Raw genomic sequence first — 24,300 nt, forward strand, 5'->3', positions numbered from 1 at the left:
ACGGGAAATGTCACGTGGTATGACAAAACCAAATTCGTTCGTTTACCGTGGAACTATTATCCCTTCGTCAATACGATCCGATCAATTACGAGATATGGAATTGTGTCAATCTCGATCATCGATCATATCTTTCATTCCACTATTAAGTCAATATAAATCGAAAACTCCTTTTCGACTTATGAGTACACCTTGGCCAAGGATTTCATTATCGACTTAATTGAATGAAACGCAGATAATAATCTCCTACTATCTAAGAGTGACGAATCCTTTATTGATCAATCACAACCTTCATACGATTCTTGACGTACCCGAACGATGTCGTATTAGCGGCCCTTTTCAGAGCAACATCCAACACCGCCAAAGTATGACTGTCCTCATATAGGGTACTATGACGACCTCAAGTCAAAGGATTAATCCCACTACCGAACGTTAGAGATTAGCCACTGACACTCAGATAGTTATCCATGTGGAATCTCTTAGCGGGTCTCCAATGTTTTGTTCTACAACAAAACATCCACATGTTCATTTAAGTGTCACCACACTTTAGCTCGTGAGATCAGCTACTTACTTCACAAGTAAGAAATGCCACACGTGATGGTCTAACTGTATTAACGATATCCGTATCTCGTTATTACTTACGACCATGGTTTATTCAAGATCCAATTATATGTAATTTGTATCTCACAATCACAACTCCTTGTGATTAACAGATTACCTAAAAATTGGGTCTTCGGATTCTATTATTTAATATTATTTATCACAAAATCAATTTAAATAAATAATAGATCTCGCCAAAATCAAATGCATTAAATATATTAAAAGCGTTTACAACCTAAATCGATTGGATCTAGGGCATAACACTTACAATTTCATCATGATAAAGATATTGGAGAGCACTCATCTATGTTATTTCATCATATGACTCACATTTCTTCCTTGTTTGTGTGATGATTGCTAATTCTTAATTACGCAAACATTACAACATCTTCTTATTAATCCAATATGCCATAGGAGTAACACATTTTTCTCGACACAAAAGTTGAGGTTGCACACTGTGGTGTGAATTAGGGTGTATTAGAGCATGCGGCACATAAAAAAATAATTACTTCATCAACCAGATATGAGCATGGGTGGTCTCTTCACTCAGGGATTTGATTTATTTTGAGATGGATGTTTCAACATATTACATTCATAACAGAAGATTTTAAAATTGAGATTACTTTATTGTTCGTACTGTGGCATCATAAAAATTGTGAACTTCAAGGATCGAAAATGGCTCTTGCAGATTCTCCTCCTAATTTTTCTTTTTTAAAGTTACATTAAATTTGCTATTTCTTACTGTTATTTTTGTGTTTTCTGCAGTATTATATTGATCCATCAAATAAACTCAAATTTAAGTCCAAGCCAGAGGTTCTTCGATATCTCAAAAATGCTGGGCCTGGGACCAAAAGTGCTAAATCTGAGAAGCTGAAGAACGTTGACACCAGCAGCCAATCTGCTGTAAAAATTTATCAAAAGCACATCCTTTTACCTTTTCATATGTGTTGTTTACGCTTAGTAGTTAGAACAATTCCAAGTAGCAGGATGTAGATATGTCTTCCATTTTGATATTTCCAAATGTGGGACCCATATAAGAAGTGGTGGACCCACAGTAATCTAATAAATGGGTTTATATCTTGACATTTTTCTTTCTACACGGTTTTCTGTATCAAAAAGAAAATAAAATTGTTGGAAACATTGTAGATTGATATCAAGAAGACTGTAGCAGAAAATTTGCCTCCAGGATGGATCAAGGAAATCAGAATCAAAAGAAATGGTTGCAAGACCAGGAGTGACCCGGTACTTAATTCCTTATGTTCTCATTCCAATTCTCTGTTCATTTTTTATTCTACATTTTCTCCAACCAAATTAAATTCTTTTCTGCATTGTAGATAATGTCATTCTTCTGCAAGTTTTGTTATTGCTCACCTTCGTTGCATAATTCATGCATGCCACTAAAACCTATTTTTCTTTTTCTTTTCTCCAGTTGCATATTTTCACAGAAAATATGAACAAATTTGGTTGGTCTGTGATTTCTGCAGTCGTACATAGATCCTGTTAGTGGACGTCATTTCCGCTCTATGCAAGAAGTTCTTCGCTACCTTGAAGCAAGAGATTCTGGAAAACCAAAGGACAAGGGCCCAATGTGTGTGGAGTCAGGAGATCATTCTGGATCTGTTAGTGTGCTTGCTGAGTGTTTCTATTTGCTTTCTTCCTCCCTCTGATCTTTTTAACCTGTTTTCTATATGAGTTTACTAATTTTCTGCTTAATAAAATGATTAGTTAACCTACCGCAAACTGTTTGGTAAATAATATTGATAAAAGAAATCATATGATAAGGGGGCTTGCAAACTGACTAGAGCTTTGACTATATAACAAATTACTTTAATTTCTTTCGTGTGTAATATGCATTTAAGGATCATCTCAACACTGAATGAATCAGGATAAAGTTTTTTCCCATTTTTGTTCATGAAATATGACTTATTTGTTGACTGAACTTTCTCATAACTTGGTACATTTGGGCTTTTTTTTTAGATCTTAATATGATCTAGTTGACTTTCAAGCATTTTTCTGATGTAAATTTTGTCATGTTAAGCATTTGGTTTTGTAAACACTTTTTTTGTGTTCACTGTTCATTTTAGTCATCTTCTGGAGCTAAACGACAGCAATTGGCTGACGAGAAAGAAGATAAATACGTGAAAGGAAACCGAAACTCAAAGCCAGGTGCGGAATATATTCTTGGATGCGATTCTACTAACATTCCGTTCTACTACAGCATGCTTCTGGTCCGTGTAACGCCCTGTGTCTGATTCCAGTACATGATGAGCATGTTTGCTACGTAATACTAGGCAGTATAATGGACAAGATTTTAGTGTTTTATCTCTTTATTAATAGTGTCCAATACTGTGTAGTCTGCCTAACCAAACAAGCCATATAAGTCTATATTTTCTCGAAAGGCCTTACAATGTGTTAAATATATTAATAGACATCCAACTTTATATTTAGTGTCACCATGATCACCCAATTTGATTTTATTTCACCATGGCCGTCCAACTTTATACTTAGTGTCACTATGGTCACCTAATTTGATTTTATTTCAATATGGCCACCCAATTTCATATAACATTTCACCATGCCACCCAACTTCTTTTCACCTCTTTTCACTAATTTTAAAAAGGGTAATATATATATAATAAATTAAAAAACGAAAAGAAGAATTTTTTTTTTTTTTTTTTTTTTTAAGCTCGAATTTTAGCAGCCACATTGAGTTTATTTTATGTTTTTAAGGGTGTTGAGTCAAAGAAAGGATTGCTTGGGATGGATGACAGAGCGTCTAGATGATCCCAAAAATAATCAGTTGGTGTTACCATATATAATGGCGAATATTTGGGAGAATGATTTGTTGCTAATTTTCAGGGAATTTATTTAGTTTCCTTTTAGATCAAATAACTGTAAATATATATACTATACACAACACAACGTAAAGGGCGGTTTTTTGGACAGAAATTCCACGCAATTTGTTCGGTCTTTTTGTCATGGTATCAGAGATAGGGTTCTAAGCTCTTACCTGTTGTGAATCTCGCTTCGTTAGGTGTATTCGATCATCGTCGATGCCTCTCCGGGAGTTCTCCGTTTCGGGTGTTGGGCGTGTGGGTTTGGTCGCCCGTCTGCGTACTTCAGGTTCGACGTCTTCTGCGTCTTCTCCGTGCGTCTTCTGCGGTTATCTTCTCCGTCTTCTGCGTGTTGGACATGTTGGGCGATTCGTCTGTGGCTCACTTATTTTATTTCAGTTTCAGCACGTGGTTTATTCTTTTTTTTGGTCTGGGTTCTTCATTTGGTTGAATATTTTATTCATCATGTCATTTGATAAGTTGGACTCATTTATTATCCGCTTCAATGGAAAAAATTATTCGGCTTGGGAATTCCAATTCCAATTATTTGTGAAAGGAAAAGAGTTGTGGGGACATCTTGATGGTAGTGATCCCGCTCCTAAAGATGTTGAGGCTTTGTCGAAGTGGGAAATTAAGGATGCTCAAGTTATGACTTGGATCCTTAGTTCAGTCGAGCCACGCCTTATTCTCAATCTGAGACCTTACAAAACTGCTGCTACTATGTGGGATTACATTAGTAAGGTTTACAAACAAGACAACACGGCTCAACGATTTCAATTGGAGTATGAGATGGCTAATTTTACACAAGGAAGTCTTTCGATTGAAGAATACTTTTCAGGTTTTCAAAATCTTTGGACTGAATATTCAGATAGAGTTTATGCTAATGTTCCTGCGGCAGCCCTATCTATTGTTCAAACAGTGCATGAGACAAGCAAGAGGGATCAATTCTTGATGAAGCTACGTCCCGAATTTGAGGGTGCACGGTCCAATCTAATGAATCGTCAACCTGTACCATCTCTAGATACTTGTTTGGATGAACTTCTTCGTGAGGAGCAACGTCTAGTTACTCAAGCTGCCATGGAGCATAGGGATACTATCAGTGCTCCTATGGCTTATGCAGCACAAGGAAGGAATAAGGGTCGTGACATGCGTGCTGTCCAGTGCTATAATTGTAAAGCCTTTGGTCACATTTCTCGGGATTGTCCTAAGAAATACTATAACTACTGCAAGAAACAAGGTCATCACATCTCCGTTTGTCCCATTCGGCCAGAAAAGAGGCATACTACTGCCTATCATGCCTCCACTAGTGCCTCTAGCTCTGTAGCATTGCCTACTGCTTCGCACGTTGTTCCAAATCCTGCTTCTGCATCCACCCTCACCCCTCAAATGGTACAACAGATGATCACTTCTGCTTTCTCTGCTTTTGGACTATCAGGTACTCATAAAACTTCGTCTAAACCATGGTTCTTCGACTCTAGAGCTTCTAATCATATGACCAACACTGTTATTCCGCTTTCCAATGTGAAAGAATACGATGGGAATCTAAAAATTCATACTGCTAATGGTAGTTCACTACCTATCAAAGCTATTGGTGATCTTTCAGAGTCTTTAACTAATGTTTTTGTGTCTCCCAATCTTTCTACAAGTTTAATTTCGGTTGGTCAATTAGTTGATAGTAATTATAATGTTCATTTCTCTCGTTCTAGTTGTGTTGTGCAGGATCCGGTGTCGGGGAAGATGATCGCGAAGGGGCCTAAAGTGGGATGACTCTTTCCCTTGCATAGTTCCCCTTTTCCTAGTTCTCCTTTACTTTCATTTGCATGTAATACCATTAGTACTGATAATAAATTGTGGCACAAACGTTTAGGCCACCCAAACTCAGATGTACTTCGCACTTTATTTAATTCTAATTTATTGGGTAATAAAATATGTTCGTCTGAACTTTCATTTGATTGCACTGCATGTAAACTTGGCAAAAGTAAAACTCTACCTTTTCTATCTCATGGATCTCGTGCCTCACAATGTTTTGATATTATTCATAGTGATGTTTGGGGGATTTCACCTATTATTTCTCATGCACGTTATAAGTACTTTGTTACATTTATTGATGACTTCAGTCGTTTTACTTGGGTTTATTTTTTAAGAGCCAAATCAGAAGTCTTTTCAGTCTTTAAGCGTTTCTTTGCTCTTGTTGAGACTCAATTTTTTAGCCTCATTAAGATCTTGCGATTTGATTGTGGGGGGGAATATATGTCTAATGAGTTTCAGAACTTTCTACAAAGTAAGGGTATCATTTCTCAGCATTCTTGTCCTTCGACACCACAGCAAAACGGTGTTGCTGAAAGAAAGAATCGTCACCTCCTGGATATGGTAAGAACACTCTTACTTGAATCATCGGTACCGTCTCAATTCTGGTGAGAAGCACTTTCCACTTCGGTTCATTTAATTAATTGTTTACCATCCCCTATTTTAAATCATGTTTCTCCATTCTTTAAACTGTTTGGATATTCACCTTCCTATTCTGATCTGTGTACATTTGGTTGTGTTTGTTTTGTACATCTTCCTGCTCATGAGCGACATAAACTTACTGCTCAGTCTGTTAAATGTGCTTTCCTTGGTTATGCTCTCTCTCAAAAAGGTTATATTTGCTATGATTTTCATGCTCAGCGATCCGCATTTCTAGGAATGTGGTTTTCTTTGAAAACCAATTTTTTTCCGTCTCATTCCGAGCTACCTCCTACATCTTCATCTATCCTGCCTAGCTTCTCTAATTCCCCAGATGTTATAGCACGATTTAAGCTGGGACTTGTGTATGAACAACGTAATTGTGGGTCTGATCCTCCTGCTGATGTGCCCCCTCCTGATCGCGAACCGGCACCTGATCCTCCTACGGTTCCCATCTGTCTTCGTCGGTCTACTCGTCATTCTCGCCCACCCGATCGATACAGTTTCTCATCTCCTGTTTCTCTTGTAGCTACTTTATCTGCTATTTCCATTCCCACTTGTTACAAACAGGCCATGGAACATGAGTGTTGGCAAAAGGCAATGCAAGCAGAACTTCAGGCCCTTTAGGAGAATTACACTTGGGACATTGTGCCTTGTCCTCCTACTGTGAAACCTATTGGAAGCAAATGGGTTTTCTCTGTGAAACTTCGTTTTGACGGCTCTTTGGATTGGTACAAAGCTCATTTTGTGGCTCTGGGTAACAGACAGGAATATGGGGTTGACTATGAGGAGATATTTGCTCCTGTCGCCAAAATAACCACAGTCAGGACGATCCTAGCTATTGCTACCTCGCAATCATGGAACCTACATCAGTTGGATGTGAAGAATGCCTTTCTTCACGGCGATCTTCACGAAGAGATTTATATGAAGCTCCCTTCTGGTATGACTACTTCATCTCCTCATGATGTTTGTAGACTACGACGTTCTTTGTATGGACTTAAGTAGGCTCCCCGAGCTTGGTTTGAGAAGTTTCGTAGCATACTTATTACCTTTAGTTTTGCACAAAGTCAGTATGATTCTTCTCTCTTCTTCCACCAGTCTACCTCTGGTATTGTACTTCTCTTGGTTTATGTGGATGATATCATTATTACTGGCACTGACTATGGTTTTATTTCAAAGCTTCAAAAGTTATTACATGCAACTTTTCACATGAAAGATCTCGACCAACTCACATACTTCTTAGGACTCGAAGTTCATCATCAACCCAATGGTATTTTCTTAAACCAGCATAAGTATAATCAGGATCTTATTGCGTTAGCTGGGTTGGAAAAGTCTTCTGTGGATACTCCTATGGAATTCAATGTAAAGTATCAGAAAGATGAAGGGGATCTTCTAGACGATCCTACACTATATCGTCGCCTTGTTGGGAGTCTCATCTATTTGACTACCACTCGCCCAGATATCTCTTATGCCGTTCATCAGGTCAGCCAGTTTATGTTTTCACCTCAGCATCTTCATCTTGCGGCTGTTCGCTAAATTGTTTGCTATCTTCGTGGATCATCTACTCGTGGGTTGTTCTTTCTTATAGGGTCTTCTCTTCAGCTCTTGGCCTGCAATGTTGCTGATTGGGCTAGGTGTCCGAATACACGTCGTTCTACTACGGATTGGTGTATGTTTTTAGGTGATGCATTGGTCTCTTGGAAGTGTAAGAAACAATATCGTGTTTCTAAATCATCTACTGAGGCTGAATATCATGCTATGTCTACAGTTTGTTCTGAAATTATTTAGTTACGTGGTATTTTGGAAGAACTTGGATTTTCTCAAGATAATGGTCCTACCCCTCTTCATGCGGATAATACAAGCGCTATTCAAATTGCGAATAATCCCGCCTTTCATGAACGCACAATGCATATTGAGGTTGATTGTCACTTTCTTCGTGACACTTTGGAGGATATGATAATATCTCTTCCCTATATTTCTTTTGATCTCCAAGTGACCGATGTCTTCACCAAAGCTATGACTCGACAGCGACATCAATTTCTTGTTGGCAAATTGTTGCTGGTTGATCTACCAGCATTAATTTGAGAGGGGATGTTAACATAGATAATTAAGGAAATTATATTTATGTAATTATAGCTAATTTATAGGGACTTATATCTTCCAATTATAGAAACAAATTGTACATATATATGTATGACAAAATATCGAGAAAGACAGAATGATTTTGTTAAGAAAATTACAAACTCTCTCTTTGAAACTCTCGGCTTTTTGACAGGCACAACATTTTACTTCTTACTTTTCCACGAGACCAAATTTCCTCCAACAAAAACACAGTACCAATAGTGGATCTTCAGTTAATCTTGGAACCTGTCCGATCTGCATCTGAGAAACATTTGATGTGGGTATGTTCATGATTTCTGTATAGTATCCCATGTACAGTATCCCACGTCCAGGAGCTCCTTTAAATAACATCGGATCTGTTATAAAGCTGTCCAATGGTGAACTGTTGGGAAAGATGTGAATTAACTTACAATACTAACAGGATACACAAGATCAAGACGAGTTACTATAAGATAGTTCAATTTCCTAACCAGTTTTCTATACTTTTTAGGATCTTCAAATAAGTCACCATCCGTGGTAAGTTGCAAATTAGGAAGCATTGGAACACTACTTGGCTTAGCTCCCAACTTTCGTGTCTCAAGCTTCTATTCAATATTGTTCATTACTTCTATTCAATATTTTTCATTCAATTCTAACATGGATTTCGTTGGATGTTTACAGGAGTTTACGGTTCTAATGTTGATGAGAGTAGAAGTGGATTGTGGGATGAGTTGGCCGGGATGATGGCTTGGTGGAGCATTCCAACGTACATTGGAGGTGATTTTAATGTGGTTCGGTTTCCTACAGAGAGGTCTAGCGGCGGGAGATTAACAAGGGCAATGGAGGATTTCTCAGATTTTATAAGAGAAAATATGTTGATTGACATGCCTTTGATTGGAGGAGACTTCACATGGTCATCTAATCGGGATCAACCTGTGTTATCTCGAATAAATCGCTTCTAGATTAGTGGGGAGTGGGAGGACAAATATCCAGAGGTCACTCAGAGGAGATTGGGGAGGATGTATTCTGATCATTTTCCTATTTTGTTATCGGGGGATATGAGGTGTAGTGGAAGAAGGCCTTTTAGATTTGAGAAGATGTGGCTTAAAGTAGATGGCTTTAGGGATCGAGTTAGGAATTGGTGTACATTTTATGAATTCGTTGGGTCTCCCAGTTATGTGTTGGATCAAAAATTAAAAGCATTGAAGAGGGATCTCAAAAGGTGGAATGAGGAGGTGGTGGGTGATGTTAATTGGCGTAAAAATCAATGTGTCCTAGAAATTGAAGAACTGGATAGGCGCGAGGAGGGTCTAGGATTGGATGGGGAGGATAGGGAGAGACGTGGAGTACTAAGGGGAGAGCTGGAGAGACTGGTGGAGATGGAGGAGATTGCCAGGCGCCAGAAATCTAGAGTTACATGGTTGAAAGGGGGGGGACAAATGCACCAAATTCTTCCATAAAGTCGCTAATTCTAACAAGCGCAACTCTATCACCCTATTGGAGGTTGATGGGAGAACTGGATAGGCGCGAGGAGGGTCTAGGATTGGATGGGGAGGATAGGGAGAGACGTGGAGTACTAAGGGGAGAGCTGGAGAGACTGATGGAGATGGAGGAGATTGCCAGGCGCCAGAAATCTAGAGTTACATGGTTGAAAGGGGGGGACAAATGCACCAAATTCTTCCATAAAGTCGCTAATTCTAACAAGCGCAACTCTATCACCCTATTGGAGGTTGATGGGATTACTTATGAGGATGTGCAGGATATTGGGAATCAGATGGTGAGATTCTATCAAAATCTCTATCGGGAAGAGTTTGACTGGAGACCAAAGGTTGATGGACTGTACTTTTCATCTATCACGGAGGAGGATGCCAGCTGGTTAGATAGACCATTTGCAGAAGATAAAATCAAGGATGTGATTTTCAGTATGAATGAAGATAAGGCACTAGGACCGGATGGCTTCTTGTTCGCATTTTATAAGGCTTGTTGGGAGGTGGTGGGACCGGATATTATAGATGTTATCACTTATTTTTTTGAGTACGGAAGGATCCTGAGAAGTTCTAATGCCACATTTATTGTGCTGATTCCAAAGAAACCGGGAGCAATTGACATTAAGGATTTTCGCCCTATTAGCTTAGTTAGTGGGTTGTACAAGATTATCGCGAAGATCCTGGCGAATAGATTGAAGGAGGTGCTGGGAAAAGTGGTGACTAAGAGTTAGAATGCTTTTGTGAAAGGAAGACAGATTTTGGATTCTATGTTTATAGCGAATGAATGTGTCAACTCTCGATTGCATCTGGGGGTGTCAGGAATGTTATGTAAACTTGATATTCAGAAGGCTTATGATCACGTGAACTGAGGGTTCCTTCTGTACATGCTCGAGCGATGTGGCTTTGGGGAAAAGTGGTGCAAGTAAATTCAATTTTGTATCTCCACAGTTTCATTCTCCGTTTTGGTCAATGGCAACCCAGAGGGTCATTTTCGAAGTAGTAGAGGTTTGAGGCAAGGGGATCCCTTGTCTCCGTTGCTGTTTGTGATTGTTATGGAGGCAATTAGTAAGATGTTTGAGAGAGCTATGGAAGAAGGATTGCTAAAAGGCTTTATGGTTGGACACTTACAAGTTTCTCATTTGCTATTTGCAGATGATACACTGATCCTCTGCGATGTAGATAATGAGCAGTTCAGGAACTTGCGTCGGTTACTTCTATATTTTGAAGCGGTGTCGGGATTGAAGATTAATTTAAGGAAATTCGAGATCATTCCAGTGGGAGAGGTTGCTAACATGGATGAGTTGGCCGATATATTGGGTTGTAGGGCTGTGCAGTTGCCTATGTCATATCTTGGGCTTCCTTTAGGGGCAATGTTCAAAAGTAAACATATCTGGAATGGAGTTGTTGAAAGGGTGGAGAAGAGGTTAGCGGGGTGGAAGTGCATGTACCTTTCGAAGGGAGATCGCCTTACTCTCATTAAATCTACTCTGTCCAATCTCCCGACTTATTTCTTGTCACTGTTTCCTATCCCTAGTACAGTGGCAAACATATTAGAGAGGATTCAAAGGGAGTTTCTTTGGGTAGGGCTAGGGGAAGAGAGGAAATTTCATTTGGTTAATTGGGGTGTGGTTTGTTCTCTTGTTAGGATGGGGGTCTTGGAGTGAGGAGTCTTGTTCTATTTAATAAGGCTTTATTGGGCAAGTGGTTGTGGCGATTTGGAGTAGAGAGTGAGAGTCTTTGGAGACAAATCATAGGAGCGAAGTTTGGTGTGATGGAGGGGGGTTGGTGCTCGATCGAGGGTCGTGAATCTTATGGGGTGAGTTTGTGGAAGTATATCTGACGAGGATGGAATGACTTTCGAGAGGAATTGACTTATGTGACGCGGAATGGCAATAGTATCAGATTTTGGGATGATTGTTGGTGTGGAGATCATCCGCTAAAGGCACGGTTTCCTTCTTTGCATCGCATCGCCTTGGAGCCTACCGCGATGGTGATTGATGTCCTAGCTATACATAATGGAAATTATAACTGGAATATTGCCTTCGAGAGGGGTTTGAAGGATTGGGAACTAGATGATTCTGCACTGTTTTTGACCTCCTTGCACGAGGTGCATATTCAAGTGGGAGAGGATGATAGGAGCAGATGGAAGCTGGCACGGGATGGTATTTTCTCAGTTTACACTTATTTTAGATCCATATTGGGATCGACAGAGAGTTCATTTCCTTGGAAGATGGTGTGGCAATGTAAATTGCCCCCACGGGTAGCTTTCTTGTTATGGACGGTTGTGAGGGGACAGACATTAACGGTGGATAATCTTCGTAGAAAAGGTTTTTACCTTATCAAATGGTGTTATATGTGCGAGAGAAACGGAGAAACGAATGACCATTTGTTCCTCCATTGTGAAGGCGTTCGGTGGTTGTGGAACACTATTCTAGCTTCCCAACATATGGATTGGGTGATGCCTAAACGTATGGAGGATGTGTTGTAGGCATGGAGGAGAAAATTTCGAGATAAGGATAGTAGGCTTGCGTGGAACCTTATTCCGGGATGCATTGTATGGTGTGTATGGAGAGAAAGGAACAACCGTTGTTTCGAAAACTAAGCAAGAACAGCAGAACAAATTAGAGAATGGTTTTATATGACTTTGTATACTTGGTTTAAGGATGCAGCCACAAATTATATAGAAAGGTTATCAAACTTTATGTCGTTTAATTCCTGTTTAAATTGATAATATACCCTCCATGTATTATCTATTAATAAAATTACTTGATTACTTATTAAAATATATATATATATATAAATAAATAAATTAAAATTTTTTTTTTAAATAAGTTTTTATTTTATTTTTCTAAGTAACATTTTTTAAAAATAAGTTTTTATTTATTTTAAAAATGGTTTTTTAGTAAGTTTTAATTATTTTAAAAACATTTTTTAAAATAAGTATTTATTTTATTAAGGAACTTTTTAAAAAAAATAACTTTTATTTTATTTCATTATTCTAAGTAACTTTTTTTTTAAAAAAAAATAAGTTTTATTATATTTTAAAAACCTTTTTTTTAGATGAGTTTCTGCTTTAATTTAATTTTTTTAATATAAGTTTTTATTTTATTTCATATTTTTAAGTAACATTTTTTAAAAATAAGTTTTTATTTTATTTTATTTATTTTTGAAGTAATTTTTTTAAATAAGTCTTTATTTTATTTTATTTTTTAAAATAAGTTTTTATTTTATTTTTGTAAATTTATTTTATATATAATGCAAAATTATCGTTTTACCTCTTTTATAATTAATGAAAATAATGAGAAGAAGTTGGATAGCTATGATGAAATGTTATATGAAATTGGGTGATCATAGCGAAACATTATTTGAAATTGGATGGTCATGATGAAATAAAATCAAATTGGGTAGTAGTGGCAACACTAAGTATAAAGTTAGATGGTCATGATGAAACAAAATAAAATTGGGTGGTCATCGTGATACTAAGTATAAAGTAGGATGACCATTGATAGATTTAACCCATCTTACAATATATGATATTAAACCTCCTTCCATGTGGGTATACAAGCCACACTTCCATTGTTATTAAAAGAGACTGGTATAGATGCAAAATTGTTGTTCATTGATTAGAAGTGTTGCTTTAACCAATATATATGGTGCTTGTTTGGATTTACTTGTATGTACATTATAATTTAAAGGTCAAAATCAAACTTTATTTTTAACCACACATTTCATGGGACTTATAAGTCCTACCAATTTATCAACTACTTATTTCTATCACATTATAATTTCAGCAACTTATAAGTAAATCCAAACAAGCACGTGTTCTTTTGTAGACTGTAAAATGAAAACTCAGTTATGGAACTTTCTGCAAAAGTCACGCTATCTTGCACGAACCAGATTATAATCTTTCTAGCAATCTACATTGGAACTTGTTGCAGGCTTTAAAGACACCACAATGAATAATGCCAATGTGATAGAGGCTAAACATTTGAAGCCGAGAGAAGCTGAAGGTGATTCTGTAGCTGGAGACCTTCGCGATAAGTTACAGGTAGTAAATGGAAAAGATCACCATGAAGATAGAAAGTGGCAGAACAAGAAATTGGCTGGCAATGAAGTTAAAAAGAATGTTAATATGGATATAATCATAAAGTCAGGTACAAAACACGTCCTTTACTGCAAATTCTATAATATTACTATATTGCAATCCACTCCCTGAACGTACTTCAGGCCTGTGTAAAGCTCCAAACTTGCAGCTTTACATTGACTGCCATTGGATGCACTTTCATTTTTCTTCACTTCCTCCCTCGTCTGGATGTTATTTTCTGTTTTCTGTCTCCTCCTTTGGTTGACTTCATATGAAGGGTGGATTTTTATTCATTGAGGGAAGTCGTACTCAAACATTTGAGGAAATTGGAGATCTATGTCTGCAAAATAGTACATGTTATTGATAGTTACAATTTAAGCAAGAGACACATCTTTTCCTATGTTTTACATTGAAACTGGAAATCCGATAATAAAAGCTTGTGATGTTTGCAATTTATTTTCTGCCAATTTGAAGAATAATGTTCATTTTGAGTTGAGTTTGAACTCACTGCAGGCCCAAAAGGTGCTGCGGCAAAGAATGTTTATCTGCCGGAGGCCAGTGATCATGAACAAAATGTGAAAGATGATTCTGTAGATGGAGCTTTTCCGGACAAGCTATCATTAGTAGACAAAGTGGAACAACACAAGGACACTGTGAGGCAAAGTATAAAATCAGCTGACAGTGAAGTAGATAAAAATGCTAGTGGCCATCCAAGCTTTATGTCAGGTTGATCATGTCCTTGGATACAAACTTTACATTTCTTTAATGAACATACTTCTCTTCTGTCCATATTAACAGAATTGCGCCTTGAAGTGTGGTTGTCACTGAATATGTCACTGAATACTGCTGTAGTTTCTTCAACTGATCAAATGGCATTTTTTTCCTTTCTTTTCTTTCTTGTTTTGTGATGACTTTGAATTGTCAATTTCCTGTTTCTCATGAAGTACAAGCCATACTCTATTTTCAAGGGAACGATACGCACATATGCGCCCCAGTTTCTTCGTGCATGGAAAACTATAATTTAAGCAAGATGCATTTTCGTGTAGAAAATGGATCTGATTTAGCAGTAATTAGTAGTTTGGTTCTGCATAAATGAAACATGATTTTCCTTGTGATCCAAAATTTAAACTTGCTGCAGGTTTGGAAAGTGCTGAAATGAACAATGACAATATCCCTGAAACCAATAACTTGGAGCAAAGAGTAGAACAAAATGAAACTGAAACTGAGGACCTCTTCGATATGCAACTGCAGGTAAACGGGATCGAACACCATGAAAATGGAACAATCCCAAAAAAGAGGAAAAGATTGAATAGCAAAACGCTGGGCGACTTGCCTCGAAGAACTTCAAAACGACTTGCTACGTTGGAAGTCGATCGATCGGTGGAAGTAAAAACGAGAAAAGAAGCTCAACCAGCAGCTTCACTTTCAGTCAAGCCAGAAGTTAATGGCACCAATAAATTTTGTAATCACAGTTCTTCAAATGGAAATGAGAAGTTGAAAACAGAAAATTCAGATGACAATAATCAGAAAGGTTCTGCTGTTTTGCCTCTTAGAGATCCTTCTCCTCCAAAAATGCATGCTGTGGATGACTGTAAAGAAGGTGAGAAACAAGAAATGCCTATTGACACCTCATTCAATGATTTATTGAAGGATCCATGCATTGAATTTGCAATAAAAACTCTCACCGGTGCAATACCTATAGAAGATGTGAACAAGTATACTGGCAGTTCAGTGTCTTCTCTGCCGTCGTCTAGTGTAATTTCAGTTTCCACTTCAGACTTGCCTCCCAGGGATGTATGGGTCGATCCATGTTTTGAGTTTGCGGTTAAAACTCTCACCAGCGAAGTTCCCATGATTGATAATTCTTGTGTTCAGATTTCATCACACCAGCCGCCACTCAGCTCATCAGAAATCAGTAGAGATAACGGCCTAATGCTGCCAAATTTCAGGTTAGATTACTTATGCCGGATGAATATTATGTTTAGCCATTTCACAGCACGGGAAAGTCATGCATAAGTCTAATGTTGCAGTTTGATACGCAGTATTGAACATGATTGAACAGTATAATTTTCTTCCTTAATAACACGCAATCTTCCCTGCCAAACATGCAATTCAGATGATTTTTGGCAGTGGAATCTTTTATTTATCGATTTTGATGGTGCAGGACAGCCACAGCCTTGCATAATGCAACAAGCTACAGGAGCAAATGGTAGCTTAAAATATTTGTGGATACCAGTTTTCACGTCACCACTGCATGGAATGGAATTACACACGAAATGTATGGTGATAGTCTGTACGAATGTTGTACAGTGACAAGATATTTCCGTCCCTTAACTGTATTCCTGACTTTATGCAGCTGCTGATTTGATTACTCTCTCTGCTGTTGTAATAATAGTTGAGAATTATGACTAGCTGGCTATCTTTCCTTATGGTATTTTTTTCCCCCGGTTCCACCCCTTACCCTTTCCTTCTCCATCTAATCCACCACCAGAAAAGACAGGAAAAAAATATATAACCTCAAGTTTTTGTACATTAACTACTGTGCATGACGAGCTGTTAGCTCAGTTTTAGAGTTCGTCCATGATAATGGAGGCAACGGTAGATGTGGTGGAGGAATACAAACCTATCCACGAGCATGTGTGTTAAGGATCAGAAATTTTGATGTTTCCAAATTTGGAATAATGCTATCAATTTAATGTTATTAGCAATCTATGTGGTGATTAAGTGCTTGTTTAATAAAGAATAAAGAATTTTTAAGAAGTGATTATCTGAGAAATGTTTTTGGTGAACGTGATTAAAAAATTGGAAAATGTTATGTGGAACGAAATTAATTTTTATTTTTTTAGTTTTTATTTTTTTATTTTTTGTGAGAACGTATGGTTGAAAAATGAATGCCGGGGAAAAGTGATACTTTAACTTCAGGGACATCTAATTGAAGTTTGAGGCTTGTAGATTATTCACTAATAGGTGGTGGATCCAATCCCTGAATGCTACCTCATGTGACGCTATATATCTTGATGGTTGTGAGAGTAGAGAGGGAGAGGAGGAGAGAGCGAGAGTGCAATGTCTCCAAACATAAGGTGAGCCAACTAGATCAGGGTATTGAGGTGAGAAGATAGAACTCGTCAATGTGATCTGTTTTTCATTTGCAGCTCACAGAGACCAATGAATCTAAGTACTATTTTTATTGACTCTGTAGTTCAGCGTTCTCTTTATCAGTGATGTTTTCATCTTTTTTCTTCGCAAATTACTTTCCAACTTTTATGAAGATAAACTTGCATTAGTGGCGCGCTCACCCTTCTTTGCAGAACCTCAGCCAGCAATCAAAGAAGAAGTCACCCCACCAAGCTCCACAGTGCCAGATTGATTGGCTTATGAACATTGAATCTAAGCAAGACTTGCTATCGACAGTGTTGAGTCAATGGCATGATTCATTTATTGAACTGGACTGTATTGTGGATAGGATTATAAAAGAAGCTAAAATTTTGCTCATTTCAGTATTGGGTGCAAACATGACTCAAGTGTTTCGTTTTCCGTCTCAAATTGTTGCCTTAAAACCTCGAATTAGTGCAAGACCACTTGGCTTTTCTTGTAAAGACGCCTATATAGACATGATTTTATGGTTTATAAGGTCCCAAAATTCAAATGCTGTCTGATTAGTTGCCATATTATTCAATTTAACAGAGATTCAGATTACCATATTGTGTTTTTATTTCAGAGTCAAACAAGTCAAAACATGAAAATGGCATAGTGCAAAATAATTTCCTCATCTGTAGCAGTAGGCATCAAAATTGGCGAAATATAACCTCAAAATTTTTCTTCATTGCAGTTGAAAACAAAGTAAAAAAGAATAACAAGTTTCATAATATAGGATCCAATTGAAAACTGATTCACCTACGAAGTGACAAAAGGGTACAATTATATATAGCTATAATCTCTTCTAAAAACCACCAGATCCTGCACGAGCTCTCAACGTTTCAGTTCGCTTACTTCTCTCCATAGCATCTATCAGCCAGTTTATGCTTTCTTTGATCCCCAGCCTGCAGTTAAATTGCTGGTTTGTTACACACCTCTTTTGAGTGGACAATGGGAAATCCCCAAAAGTGTGGGTGTAGATGTCGGATTTGGAAAATCAGAATCATTTCAAGGTTTTAAATTTCTAGATATCACAAGAAACGGGTTATTAAATTCTCTATTAAATAAAATTACTATTTATCTACTTACCCATCAACTGCTGAAACACCTTGAAATGTGTACAGACTCTCATCCAACTTTTTCAGGTCCAGATACTGAGCAAGTTCATCAGCTGATACAGCGTCTTCAAGATCCTGAAAAGTACAGAAGTTAATAAAAGCAACAGTCCTTCACTAGTACAATTGCTATTTCTTTGAATTACTCTTTTTTACTTAAACAAGACTATGCTGATAAATTTGTTAGGCACATAAAGAAAATCGACCATTGAACAAACAAAGTATTTGAAACGTGTATGTTGATAATTTTATACTACTTTCGGTTTCTCACTACAGGTATAGGTGGATCTTTAATGCTAATTAGCGATCACGATTGAATGTCAGGCAATATAACCACAATTTATAATGAGAAAATTACAGGTAATATAAAGAAAGTAAAGCTATTCAAAAGCCTATCTCAGCATTGCATCATTGCTTAGAAGTTCTATCGTAATCAATTAAGTTATAGGGGCAAACATAAGAAGAGGATGTATGTGAGTATCTTCCTTGATCAACATGTTGAACACTTTGTGGTCACGACTATGCTTGTGTCACAAAAGCAATCACTTTACCTGCTTGTTTGCTAATATCAGTAGTGGGGATCCTTGCAAATCTTCGTGCCGAAGAACCTTGTCTGGAAACAATTCCAAAGTTAAAACAATATAAAGGAACGTAAACATCAGTAACATGAACTATTGATAGTTGCAGTCCCAGAAAGTTTTTTTCACAAGTTTTGGTTTACCAAGTGCAGATTTTGAATCCTCAAATCGGGATGGACAAGCAGCATCAATTACATAAACCACAGCGTGTGCCTCTTCATAATATTTTTCCCAAATTGAACGAAGACCAGGCTGAGGAAGAATAACGACCTAGCATCAGTGTTATAATTCTCACAATGTATCAAGAAGCTCATGCAAAAGAATGACTGCCGTAAAAGTCACTATGGTGGCTGAATTCAGGAGATGCATCAAACTAGAGAAACAGATGAGCAAATTCAATCTAGTGGTTCAAATTAAGACATACAACAAGCAAACCAATAATGGGGAAAAGTGGCAGATGATTCAAATTTAATGAGGCTGGGAACTGACTTCAACAAAACTACAAGGGAATTTTACAGTCTCATAAAATCAACTTAGACAAGAAGCCTAGAGCGCATTTCAAACCTGACCTCCCAGGTCCCAAAAAACAAGTTTTGCATTTGACACTTCGACACGACCAATATTGAGTCCCACAGTTGGAACAATTCGATCTGGGGGAAGGCCTTCCAAGTTTGTGTACCGTGTTTTCAATTTCTCCAGTAATGTCTGCAAATTCATAATCCGTGATGAGCTTGGAACGTGGTTCATTAATTCCATATTATTGTAAACAGTTGATTAACTTCGACAGTAGACATAGCAACGTGTCTCCATGGATATACAGAATGAAGAAAAATGAACCAAATATTGTTGAAAGAAGTATATTACATATATTTCAGTTGAAGGTATTGTACCGTGCAGGTTTTGGCATTGGTCTAGGAGGTAGCTTCCAATTAATGCAAAACATTTTACTAAGTGCTGCCAATTTATATTTTGAGCACACTCTTAAAGAATGAAAGCTGCAAATGGGCGAAGGAACTGTTACTTAAACTAAAAATACGTAGTTCATATTACTTATGGGAAAATAAGCTCCAGTTCCATAAAAATTAATTATTCTATTGTTTCCTTTACTGACTAGTGACTACATAAGGATTTCATTTTATAAAGAATGCACCAACACTTTGACGATGTAGTGCAACTCACTTCCACAGGTAATTCCATTTCTACCATTGGGTAAAGTGACAGGGACACTTTCACTTCTCTATGCTTGATTCTCCTCTGAGTAAACAGGTGGTGCAGATTTTAGATCCATAAAAGATAGCTTTATGAAATTTCATACATCAGAATTGAACCAAAAAAAAAAGAAAAAGAAAAAAGAGAGTTCGAAAGGGACATTTTAATGCATGAGATTTTCTATTTGTCAGTATCAACTCGATTTCATCAGAATGTGAAGCGGAGATTTAATATTCCCAAATTCCAGAAGAGGTAGGGCAGTTAAGCATGTTACTGTTTTTCCAGCCTTGTCAATTCCGAGAATAAGAACATGAAACTCGATCTTGGTGAAGATCCGTTTCCACAGTCCATAAAACAGTGAAAACATCTCAATACTGTTTTGTTTCCTATACTGTATACACTAGCAGCCTTCACTTGTAACCGAAGACTCAATATCTTGCAACCATAATAAACTGCGAAAATGAAAAGGAATTTGTCAAGAGTAGGAAGAAAAAAGATAAAATAGAGGTAAATTTAACTTTATGGCTGCATTGAAGGGAATGAGAATGCAGATGCAATTTACTGTGCAAATTGCAATGTAGTTTCAGTAATTAACCGTGTATTCTGTCAACAGCAACAAATTTATTTTGTAATTCAAGTAAATCATGCAGACAACAGTAATATTAATTCTCCGAAGTATGGAAAAAGTATCTCTAGACACAACAAACACAATCCAAATGAAGCCATAGATAACTCTTATCTTTACATTGTATAGGAATCATAATTCATCTTGAGTTTCAAACTTATAAGAACAAACAACACAAACACTTAAAAAATCAAGAGAATGCCCAAAGTTGGCTTGTACATTTTTTGAAGACCAACTCAAATACAGTGCAAGAACCTTTTCGCTATTTTCACGTAGTTTTCGTTGGTTAAATAATTTTCACAAAAAATCAGTTGGAAAATATATCAAGACAAGCTTAATTTTCAAAACCTAAGGGGACATGCACAATCTTTCACAGAAAAAAATAAAAATAAAAATCATAATTCTTAAAGGTTTCACAACCATTTACTGACGCCATTTTGATACTGTAGACATATATACAAATCAAACGTGAGAATCACAACCAAAACTGAACAATGATTCAAAGAAAACCGAAACAAAAGAAAATTTTCGATATGGAGATGTATGTGATCAAGATCTGAGGTTGATACCAGTAATAATTGAATTGACCAAAAATTCTGATTATCAAGCTGCCCAGTCGATTTCATCATTTGAGGACGACGAATCAATTAAGTCAACCGGATCCATAATAATGAAGACGCAATGTAAAATTAGTACCAAACAATCATATAAATTGGCATAATTTAGAAATTTGAATGAACTATGATTGAAAAATGAAAAGAAAAAATACTTGATTTTGTGTTTCCGAGGCAGTCCAGTTCGAGGAGTGAATTATAGAGTGGAGCTCCTGGAGGTGAAAGATTTGTTTTTGTTTTGCGCTGGTTGCCGCTAACAATTACAAAGGATCAAACGATTGTGTAAGGAACAAACCTTTTGAGACAAAGTTCAAAAAATGAGTGTTTTATTAACGATGACTTTACAATTGGAACTTAAACAGAATGCCTTCAAGGAGCGCAAGCACACGAGTACTGAAAGAAACGTTTAAATCTAAATTAAGGAATTGAAATTACATATTTTCTGTTTGAGAGTGTTTGATTCGGGGTTTCTCTACTCTATGTCTTTTCTTCCTTTTATATTCCCCTGATACTCTCTTTGTGATCAACCGCTTAGAAACTACTTAATTGCTTTATAAATACCCACTTTCTTCATGGTGGCCAGCTTATCGTGGAACTGCCGTCTCTAAATGCTGCCACTACTCTTTGTCGTTCAACCGTCTTCAACTAAACTCCTTGAATCGTGGAACGTGATGAGATTACCCAATAACTGCTTCGATAACTGCACTTTTGGATAACCATAATATCTTATGCTTGTTAAAATCCTGGGCGATTCGAAGGTTTGGGCGAGAACATGGTCATAACTTTGGACGATTGCAAGGTACTTCATTCGCTCAGTTCTTGGGCGTCTTGCAAGTTTGGGCGATGGTATTACCGCATTCGTGGACTTCCACTACATTCATTAATAACCCTATTTGGGCTTTTATCCTAAATTGCCCAGTTGGACTTCATTCTTTGGGCTATTCGAGTTGGGCTGCACTTTTAACGTGTCAACAATTACCCCACAATATGGCAAAATTAATACCAATTATTAATTTTTTGCCATATTCACTTTGTGTTTCCGAACAACATTTGAAATTCCCAAGAATTTCAATCATTATTTTCTTCCATAGCCTGAAAAGTTGCTACGTTGCAAACCCTTATAACCCCCAAATACACGTCATTTTATCGCACTACTAAATCACGTCTCATTGTTCTGCGCTTCTCTCTCGCAATATTACTGTTCATCTTCTTGCTTCTCTACTACGTTTATCAAGCAAATTTCAATAAAACTTTATTTCGTTCCTAATGGTTGCTTCACAATCCCAATCTGGTGACTCTTTCAGTTTCGAAGACTTCCAGAAAATCCTCACTCAGCCATATATAACTCCGAACTTCCTTGCACCAGCCAATGCCGAACTCAACGAGTTCTAACTAGGTCCTTCATTCAACAACGCCAAGGCCGTTGAACAAGTGGCGGTGTGCCAGCTGTTCCCTTGTACTCAAGACCCTCCGTTTCTAAACTCTTTGCCGCTGAGGCCGCTTCGCGAAAGAGGTATTCGCACTTGGCCTAAGTCTGATGTTGTTTTTCGTAGATGGCATGCTCGCCTTGTGGACCATGGTCCTACCAAGGAAATTTTTGATAGTACTAAGATTTCTGATTTGCTAGAAATCTCTCTTCAACCCCCCTACTTTTGATCCAGCGCTTTTCCCTATTGCTTTAAGTTTTTGGTCTTTTGAGTATAATACTTTTGTTTTCCCCCTTGGTCCCATGTCCATTACTTTAAGGGATGTTGGGGCATTAGTAAATCTGCCACCTTTGGGCGATACCATTTTTCCTGGTATTTTGATTTCTGGTGTCGCCCCAAAATTTGACAAAAAACTCACAGAGTCCTATTCAAGCCTGCAAAGCTGTTATAATCACTCGAGCGCTGAGCCTTCTCATGCTGAGCGCGTGACCTTTCTTCAGATTTGGCTTTGTAAATATATTCTGTGTGTGTCAAGCCTGAAGCCTTCTATGAGCTATTTACCCATAGCGCACGAATTGGCGCGTGGTAAGCCTCTGAATTTATGTTCTTTCTTTTTGACTGCCCTCTATAGAGGCATAGCTTCTCTCCAATTCCAATTGAAGAATAGTGCATCTCCCACTAGCAGTGGGCTTCTTTGGTTCACTCAAATGTGGTTGAGAGCCTATTTTTCATCACTTGGTGTTCTATCCTTTTCCCGTCATTCTGCTAGTTGTTATGGGCTAGCTATTGACCCACTGAACCCTGTAAATATGTTCAGAATGGACATCTTTTCATTTTTTATACTTTGAATTCAATTCCTTTTTCCTTTCCTTTTCCTCATTTTTTAACTCCAAATTATGTGCAACCCCCATCCACCCTGGACAGTACGAGCACCTCTCTGCTCGTTTGGGTTCAGTTTTTGACTGGGAGGGAGTTGTTCCATGATATTTTGACTGGAACCAATGCCAAAGCTGGGGTTGAAACATATGCTCCCCAATTTTTTGCTCGTCAACTTGTTTTTGGCCAAACTTGGCCTGTTCCCCCTTGCTATTCAAGAAATTTGATAAATCGCTTCCACACCATTAATAAGGTAGAGGCAGAAGCTATAGATGCTCGCAATATTCTTTTGACGAGTGACTTTTCATTAGCCCCCTTCAATCCTAGCCATGCCATCCATCCCCTTTTTGAACAACTCTGGCCATCAGTGCAGCGCAGATTGTTTACAACTGATGCCGATCGCGCTTTCCATTCACTGGATCAGTCGGACATTTCTTCCACTTCTCCTATTTTGGTCACCCCTGTGTCCATTAGGAGCCCTTCCTCTTTTGCTCGTGCTAAACAGTCTGTTCGTCCACCTACTTCTCTTCCTACCAAGCCCACTGCAGTTAAGAGTGTCACAAGCCGCAAACGGCCAGCCTCAACATCTCCCATTTTGGAGGATGATGATGATGACACTTCTCTCATCGTCAAGAGAAAGGTAATTAAATTAGTTTATTCACAAGCATACCTTTCTATACTTGAAACTTTTCTATGTGCTGATGGTTTATTCGAATTTCTCAGAAAAGCTCAGCCTCTCCTTTGAAGGCTTTGGTGTTGGCAACTCCTGCTCTATCACCCTCTGCTGAGGCTGTTTCATCCAAACCAACTGATGAAGGGACTACGGTTAAAGAGAAACCTTCAGTCCCGGAATCCTCATCACAACCAATGGATGAGCCACCTTCTTCCCAGGGTGTCAACCCCCCGAACGTTGAACCAGAAGGTAATACATTTTTTGATGTTTTACCTTTGCTTGTGCTATTGGTTTTTTATTTGTTGCTTTTTGAGTTCTGCAGATGCTCCCATGAGTTTGCCCGTTGTGGCAAAGTTTTCTCGCTTAGACAAGGGGAAGTCCTCACAAGTGGTGGAGCCACAGGTGGTAGATTTGGCTGGGGATATGCCACCTCCCAAGATTGCTGATGAGGTAATCTTTGCTTCACTTTTACTTCCACTTTGTTCATTGTAGTGAAAACCT

The 24,300-nt window shown here is 37.8% G+C and overlaps 2 protein-coding genes across 7 annotated transcripts in view; one reads left to right on the forward strand and one right to left on the reverse strand.

The window, feature by feature from the left end:
- The window catches only part of LOC111404231 (methyl-CpG-binding domain-containing protein 13-like), a 23,001-nt gene extending 7,025 nt beyond the window's left edge, over nucleotides 1-15,976 (forward strand). For 2 of the 5 annotated variants that reach the window (XM_023033022.1, XM_023033019.1), the window contains 8 exons: nucleotides 1,363-1,500; nucleotides 1,744-1,839; nucleotides 2,082-2,216; nucleotides 2,682-2,763; nucleotides 13,402-13,617; nucleotides 14,061-14,273; nucleotides 14,686-15,496; nucleotides 15,712-15,976. In XM_023033022.1, coding sequence (XP_022888790.1) covers nucleotides 1,363-1,500; nucleotides 1,744-1,839; nucleotides 2,082-2,216; nucleotides 2,682-2,763; nucleotides 13,402-13,617; nucleotides 14,061-14,273; nucleotides 14,686-15,496; nucleotides 15,712-15,760 — 1,740 coding nt within the window. In that variant the 3' untranslated portion in view covers nucleotides 15,761-15,976. Of the gene's footprint in view, nucleotides 1-1,362; nucleotides 1,501-1,743; nucleotides 1,840-2,026; nucleotides 2,217-2,681; nucleotides 2,764-13,401; nucleotides 13,618-14,060; nucleotides 14,274-14,685; nucleotides 15,497-15,663 lie in introns of those variants that run through there. The other 3 variants (XM_023033020.1, XM_023033021.1, XM_023033023.1) reach the window with 3 other exon arrangements.
- Nucleotides 15,977-17,338: 1,362 nt separating this feature from the next.
- On the reverse strand, nucleotides 17,339-21,058 carry LOC111404233 (ADP-ribosylation factor-related protein 1-like). Of its 2 annotated transcripts, XM_023033025.1 has the most exons (8): nucleotides 20,979-21,058; nucleotides 20,779-20,817; nucleotides 19,859-20,036; nucleotides 18,940-19,080; nucleotides 18,519-18,627; nucleotides 18,349-18,410; nucleotides 17,772-17,875; nucleotides 17,339-17,587 (listed from the first exon to the last, which is right to left on the reverse strand). In XM_023033025.1, the coding sequence occupies exons 3-8, from the start codon at nucleotides 19,949-19,951 to the stop codon at nucleotides 17,488-17,490; spliced, it is 609 nt and encodes a 202-aa protein (XP_022888793.1). In that variant the 5' UTR covers nucleotides 19,952-20,036; nucleotides 20,779-20,817; nucleotides 20,979-21,058; the 3' UTR covers nucleotides 17,339-17,487. The 2 variants fall into 2 exon arrangements, with proteins under 2 accessions (XP_022888793.1, XP_022888794.1); XM_023033026.1 differs by lacking the exon at nucleotides 20,779-20,817 and having other exon boundaries at nucleotides 20,979-21,028.
- Between the last annotated feature and the right edge of the window lie 3,242 nt (nucleotides 21,059-24,300).

Source organism: Olea europaea, chromosome 11 (genome assembly GCF_002742605.1).
Source record: "Olea europaea var. sylvestris chromosome 11, O_europaea_v1, whole genome shotgun sequence".
NCBI classification, from domain to species: Eukaryota; Viridiplantae; Streptophyta; class Magnoliopsida; order Lamiales; family Oleaceae; genus Olea; species Olea europaea.

Excerpts from the sequence above, each read along its gene's own strand:
- LOC111404233 (XM_023033025.1), bottom strand. The coding sequence starts at position 19,951 with ATGTTTTCACTGTTTTATGGACTGTGGAAACGGATCTTCACCAAGATC. Across the intron at positions 18,411-18,518 it reads GGATTCAAAATCTGCACTTG|ACAAGGTTCTTCGGCACGAA; the intron begins GTAAACCAAAAC and ends AATTGTTTCCAG. Across the intron at positions 17,588-17,771 it reads GGTGTTTCAGCAGTTGATGG|GCTGGGGATCAAAGAAAGCA; the intron begins GTAAGTAGATAA and ends ATTTAACTGCAG.